The sequence below is a fragment of the Salvelinus alpinus genome, chromosome 38 (assembly GCF_045679555.1).
Source record: "Salvelinus alpinus chromosome 38, SLU_Salpinus.1, whole genome shotgun sequence".
Classification (NCBI taxonomy): domain Eukaryota; kingdom Metazoa; phylum Chordata; class Actinopteri; order Salmoniformes; family Salmonidae; genus Salvelinus; species Salvelinus alpinus.
Window position 1 is genome coordinate 2029451 of NC_092123.1, and position 7397 is coordinate 2036847.

Below are 7397 nucleotides of genomic sequence, written 5' to 3' on the forward strand. Positions count from 1 at the left end.
TGTTGTATCAGCCCCTCCATCCTGTATGACGTCCACTCACTGATAACTGTTATCTGTTGTATCAGCCCCTCCATCCTGTATGACGTCCACTCACTGATAACTGTTATCTGTTGTATCAGCCCCTCCATCTTGTATGACGTCCACTCACTGATAACTGTTATCTGTTGTATCAGCCCCTCCATCCTGTATGACGTCCACTCACTGATAACTGTTATCTGTTATATCAGCCCCTCCATCCTGTATGACGTCCACTCACTGATAACTGTTATCTGTTGTATCAGCCCCTCCATCCTGTATGACGTCCACTCACTGATAACTGTTATCTGTTGTATCAGCTCCTCCATCCTGTATGACGTCCACTCACTGATAACTGTTATCTGTTGTATCAGCTCTTCCATCCTGTATGACGTCCACTCACTGATAACTGTTATCTGTTGTATCAGCTCTTCCATCCTGTATGACGTCCACTCACTGATAACTGTTATCTGTTGTATCAGCCCATCCATCCTGTATGACGTCCACTCACTGATAACTGTTATCTGTTGTATCAGCCCCTCCATCCTGTATGACGTCCACTCACTGATAACTGTTATCTGTTATATCAGCCCCTCCATCCTGTATGACGTCCACTCACTGATAACTGTTATCTGTTGTATCAGCTCTTCCATCCTGTATGACGTCCACTCACTGATAACTGTTATCTGTTGTATCAGCCCCTCCATCCTGTATGACGTCCACTCACTGATAACTGTTATCTGTTGTATCAGCCCCTCCATCCTGTATGACGTCCACTCACTGATAACTGTTATCTGTTGTATCAGCCCCTCCATCCTGTACGACGTCCACTCACTGATAACTGTTATCTGTTGTATCAGCCCCTCCATCCTGTATGACGTCCACTCACTGATAACTGTTATCTGTTGTATCAGCCCCTCCATCCTGTATGACGTCCACTCACTGATAACTGTTATCTGTTGTATCAGCCCCTCCATCCTGTATGACGTCCACTCACTGATAACTGTTATCTGTTGTATCAGCCCCTCCATCCTGTATGACGTCCACTCACTGATAACTGTTATCTGTTGTATCAGCCTCTCCATCCTGTATGACGTCCACTCACTGATAACTGTTATCTGTTGTATCAGCCCCTCCATCCTGTATGATGTCCACTCACTGATAACTGTTATCTGTTGTATCAGCCCCTCCATCTTGTATGATGTCCACTCACTGATAACTGTTATCTGTTGTATCAGCCCCTCCATCTTGTATGATGTCCACTCACTGATAACTGTTATCTGTTGTATCAGCTCCTCCATCCTGTATGATGTCCACTCACTGATAACTGTTATCTGTTGTATCAGCCCCTCCATCCTGTATGACGTCCACTCACTGATAACTGTTATCTGTTGTATCAGCCCCTCCATCCTGTATGACGTCCACTCACTGATAACTGTTATCTGTTGTATCAGCCCCTCCATCCTGTATGACGTCCACTCACTGATAACTGTTATCTGTTGTATCAGCCCCTCCATCCTGTATGACGTCCACTCACTGATAACTGTTATCTGTTGTATCAGCCCCTCCATCCTGTATGACGTCCACTCACTGATAACTGTTATCTGTTGTATCAGCCCCGCCATCCTGTATGACGTCCACTCACTGATAACTGTTATCTGTTGTATCAGCCCCTCCATCCTGTATGACGTCCACTCACTGATAACTGTTATCTGTTGTATCAGCCCCTCCATCTTGTATGACGTCCACTCACTGATAACTGTTATCTGTTGTATCAGCCCCTCCATCCTGTATGACGTCCACTCACTGATAACTGTTATCTGTTATATCAGCCCCTCCATCCTGTATGACGTCCACTCACTGATAACTGTTATCTGTTGTATCAGCCCCTCCATCCTGTATGACGTCCACTCACTGATAACTGTTATCTGTTGTATCAGCTCCTCCATCCTGTATGACGTCCACTCACTGATAACTGTTATCTGTTGTATCAGCTCTTCCATCCTGTATGACGTCCACTCACTGATAACTGTTATCTGTTGTATCAGCTCTTCCATCCTGTATGACGTCCACTCACTGATAACTGTTATCTGTTGTATCAGCCCATCCATCCTGTATGACGTCCACTCACTGATAACTGTTATCTGTTGTATCAGCCCCTCCATCCTGTATGACGTCCACTCACTGATAACTGTTATCTGTTATATCAGCCCCTCCATCCTGTATGACGTCCACTCACTGATAACTGTTATCTGTTGTATCAGCGCTTCCATCCTGTATGACGTCCACTCACTGATAACTGTTATCTGTTGTATCAGCCCCTCCATCCTGTATGACGTCCACTCACTGATAACTGTTATCTGTTGTATCAGCTCTTCCATCCTGTATGACGTCCACTCACTGATAACTGTTATCTGTTGTATCAGCCCCTCCATCCTGTATGACGTCCACTCACTGATAACTGTTATCTGTTGTATCAGCCCCTCCATCCTGTATGACGTCCACTCACTGATAACTGTTATCTGTTGTATCAGCCCCTCCATCCTGTATGACGTCCACTCACTGATAACTGTTATCTGTTGTATCAGCCCCTCCATCCTGTATGACGTCCACTCACTGATAACTGTTATCTGTTGTATCAGCCCCTCCATCCTGTATGATGTCCACTCACTGATAACTGTTATCTGTTGTATCAGCCCCTCCATCCTGTATGATGTCCACTCACTGATAACTGTTATCTGTTGTATCAGCCCATCCATCCTGTATGACGTCCACTCACTGATAACTGTTATCTGTTGTATCAGCCCCTCCATCCTGTATGATGTCCACTCACTGATAACTGTTATCTGTTGTATCAGCCCCTCCATCCTGTATGACGTCCACTCACTGATAACTGTTATCTGTTGTATCAGCTCTTCCATCCTGTATGACGTCCACTCACTGATAACTGTTATCTGTTGTATCAGCCCCTCCATCCTGTATGATGTCCACTCACTGATAACTGTTATCTGTTGTATCAGCCCCTCCATCCTGTATGACGTCCACTCACTGATAACTGTTATCTGTTGTATCAGCCCCTCCATCTTGTATGACGTCCACTCACTGATAACTGTTATCTGTTGTATCAGCTCTTCCATCCTTCTGATCCTATTGACACAAGAGGTGATGTGGCGTCGTCTTCACTGTGACAGTGTACTGATCACTTCTATAGTGGGACTTCACTTGTGTTGATTTTGCAGGTGGTCATCGTTTTTTTTCTTCTGACAGGCAGTCATCCTCTTATAACATTGATTGTTTGACAACTGTGTTTGACCATCGCTTTCTTTTCTATAATAATCATGTCAAAATACATTTAACCAGAACCAAAACAGAAGAGAAAGAGAAGGATACGCTGTAGATCTAGTATGTTAATATGCTGTAGATCTAGTATGTTAATATGCTGCCGTCTGATGTTGAAGGGAAACTGTAGACCGTTCCATCTGCTGACAACAGAGGGGCGATGTTAGAATATGGATTCTATGTCTATGATTGGAATAGAGGTGAGAAATCGAACTTGTGGTGAGAAATCGGACTTGAGTTGTCGAAATAAAAACCGAGTTGGGAATATGGACCAAATGGCAACAAATCGGCAAAATGCAGTGTATGTATTTTATTGTATTAATTCATGTTAGACTTCTAATGTAGAACCTCTTGCTCTGAACGTCACGTTTTCTTAACCTGTTTCAACCTCAATGTATTATAATTATTTAAGGCCTAATAGACTAATACTTTGTTTCAATCTCGAAGTGACATAACTGGCCCAATAAATCACCTTTTATAATATGAACCAACCTTACTGGTTGTTTCAATAAAATAGTTATTTTCCGTTGATTTGCTTAACATTTAATTAAAAATATTCCGATTTTATTTTTATTGTATAGATCAGAATTTGAATTAATCAGGAAAAAAATCTAAATGTTTAAAGTCCTTATTATCCATTATCGTACTCATCTCTGGTTCTTCTTTGCCCGCTAACCCCAGAGGGACGACTGGAGGGCTGAGGGGCGTGAGTAGAGAGAGGGAGGTGAGAGGGAGTGGGCGGTGTTAGACAATACCATTCCTCAAATATATTCCATCCCTCCGTTTCTCAAGTAAGCCTTTATTAGTTGGGATGGTTTGGATCTTATCTCTCATAGAAGCCGCGTGCTGGACCCGAGAACGTTCGGAAAACACAGAAGTGGAAAGGACGGGATTATCTTTCGGCTTTTCAATGCACTGACTACTGGCACACGGTGCACGGGGGCCTTTCTTATCACGGTCATCTCCATCAACAAGAACGGACAAACATCTGCACTTTCAGCGAGATCTTATCGACACAACAATCTATTGTTTCCCAGCTGGGTGTTCACAAGGCACAATATTTTTTTTATCTTCAGAAATATTTATCACATAATCGTTAACTATACTATCATCTATACTATCATCTTCCCAACGAAGTGATATACCTCAACTTGAAATTAGATGGTTCTGAGATAAACAACATTTTATGGTTGATTCGACTGTTCAAAATCTCCAAAAGTAAACAGCAATTCATTTCTTAAGGCTGTCAACAGTAGCCTATAATTCCTGTCATGAATTGGACTAAATAAAATGGTTTGTGAAAAAAAACTAAGGGAAGCACAGAGTTAATTTGGAGTTGGAGTTTACTCCAACAGCTATCAAGAATCATCAGACAGTTGTGTCTCTCAACTGTTTGTCAAGGTAAGTGTCCAATTAACGAGTAGGCCTAAGAAAAATGACAAATAAAAAAATACATATGAGGTATTGACCGTTTCTTTATTAGGTCTGTATTACATATTTACAACAAAGTACACAACTCGTATTTTTCCCTTGCATTGTTGAAACAACAACATTTTGTGTGGCCGGATTCAATGTCCAGCAGATGTCAACAATTTTAGCCTTCTTTCGTTGTTGTTCCGTGCTGTCAAGTCATACTGCTCGAGCCAATCAGATGTGTTCATCTCACTGTGACAGATGGACGACTTTGAATATGGAATATGTTAATTTTAATAGCATGGTTTCTCTCAATATTTACCATAATTTGCTTTAATATTCTGAAAAATGCAATGTTTGCTGCAAAACAAATCATAAGAACTGACACCTAAGTGAAAAGAAAATGGCCTAGATTTAATATTTAATGCTCTATAACAAAAATCATTGAAGAATAAATTATGCATTGGGGAAAATAGAAGTACAAAAACCTATTATAATTTACAGTATTCCCATCACTGTCTGTTGCTTTTGCAATTTCCATTAAGACTACCACATTTCTAAGTATTCGGCACTTGATCTAAAATTATTTATTTTATGATTATGGTCTGCCTATCATCTACCCCCTGTGACAGGTCATAACAAGACAGCCATGCAAAAACTACTCCCAATCACAATATTGAACCCCAATGGTAACGAAAAAGTATTATTGTGTTCACAACATTATACTAAATTAATCAATAATATCTCTCTCTTCAGCTCTTTTTGGATACGAACTGAAAAACATATGAAAAGACTGAAAATGATGCTGAGTCCAGACCAAGCTGATTCCGACCTCGGATGGGGACAATCCGACGCAGAGTCGGTGCTCAACGACCTCAAGGTCGGGTGCCTGTCCGACGAACCAATGGAGGGGGAGGGGAAGACGAGGTCGCTGGCCCAACCGACCCTCAGCAGGGAGGAGAAGAGACGGAGGAGACGTGCGACGGCCAAGTACCGCTCGGCCCACGCCACGCGCGAGAGGATCCGCGTGGAAGCGTTCAATGTGGCCTTCGCTGAACTGAGAAAGTTGCTGCCAACCCTTCCCCCTGACAAGAAACTTTCCAAAATCGAGATCCTTAGACTTGCAATATGCTATATCTCCTATCTCAATCACGTTCTGGATGTCTAGTTGAAATTAGTGAGATACATTTTCAAATGGGAGAATTGGACAAGGAGAATGGAGGAACCAGAAAGAAATATGGGTGACATGTCACTGGTGAAATCGGGGATACATGAAAGTTGCCAGAAAGTACAAAAAAATGGGGGAGAGAAGGAGTCTGCATCCTACAGCCTACTTATCCATGATTTTGAAGAAAATGCCTGTTTGATATTGCGTTTTGGTGAGGCTGGGTAACCCAGATGAACGAAAGAATGGATGTAAACGGAATGATATAGCTGCTTTATAGACATAGCATAGTTGATGTTCCCATTAAGGAGAACAAGTTCAAATGCATTAGTGCCACTTATGACGCATACAATTGTGACCTTTATCATTGTTATTTAAGTTTATGGAATTATTTATTTAAATGTGTTAATATTAAGGTTATCTTATTTATTTATGTTTATAATAGACTAACGTCTTTTATGTAAATGTCCATTGTTTGTATCATTGTATACATGTATATTTTAGGCTGTGATGTTGAACTTCGAAAATGAAGTTGTTGCTCTTCAAATGGCACTTTCTGTTTTTGTATTATACGTCGTTTTTTTTATTGAATTAGTACGTTACGTGTAATGTACTTTTATTCACGTCATGTCTATTGTCTATCAGGCTAAACGATAAGCACTTAATCATGTTGGGTTAAGTAAACTCATAAAACGTCAAACTTCGTTTAGTTCCCTTAAGTGTAAAGGGGAAGGAAGTTAATCAAAACTTAACAATACACTGAAAACGAATTAGCCTACTAAAGAAAAACATCCACACAATTTCAATTCGACTAACCGGATATATAAAGCAAAAATATAATTGAATGACATCGTTTGTGTTGATATCACTTTACAATTCAGAGGCAAACCTCTTTTGCTGTGACCAAAAATCATTTCAAATTAGTCTGATTTCTATTAAATGTTTTTATTTCGTTAAAAGCTAGAGGTGTTTATTTATATATCTGTCTCTGCTTTGTATCTCAAAAAACACAATAAGTAATTTTATAGCGAAGAAAAACATATCTTCTATCCAAAGATTTTTTGTCTCTTCAGGGTTGTGTACTTGTTGCTTTATGTAGATATTTTGTAGTAGAGTTATTGTGACAGCTGGTTTTTAATGAACGCATTTTTTATATTTTCCGGTGGTGTTTTTTGATTAAAAAAAGGAAAGAAATACATGCTATTGAGGCTTTTCTGTTTTAATTGTAATTTAATTGAGACTAAAACTGGGAATAATTACTTGGGAATCTCCTTTCCAAAAATAGTCACACAATGTTGAAATTAGTCTGCCAGTCGCTCAGGGGGTAAAATCCCTTGCATAATGATTGGAGTAATATGAATGAAATGAACAGTGCAATGGCCTTGATAAAAATGATTTCAATATTTAAACAGCAGCTGTCGTCCTGGAGGAAAAGCACGACGGTAGCCTAGCCTATTACACTTCC

At 40.4% G+C, this 7397-nt stretch overlaps 1 protein-coding gene across 1 annotated transcript; it reads left to right on the plus strand.

The window, feature by feature from the left end:
- Positions 1 to 4113: 4113 nt before the first annotated feature.
- On the plus strand, positions 4114 to 7135 carry LOC139566382 (helix-loop-helix protein 2-like). Its single transcript, XM_071387507.1, has 2 exons — positions 4114 to 4755; positions 5524 to 7135. Exon 2 carries the CDS (start codon positions 5552 to 5554, stop codon positions 5933 to 5935), a length of 384 nt encoding a protein of 127 aa, XP_071243608.1. The 5' UTR covers positions 4114 to 4755; positions 5524 to 5551; the 3' UTR covers positions 5936 to 7135.
- The last annotated feature ends 262 nt before the right edge of the window (positions 7136 to 7397 follow it).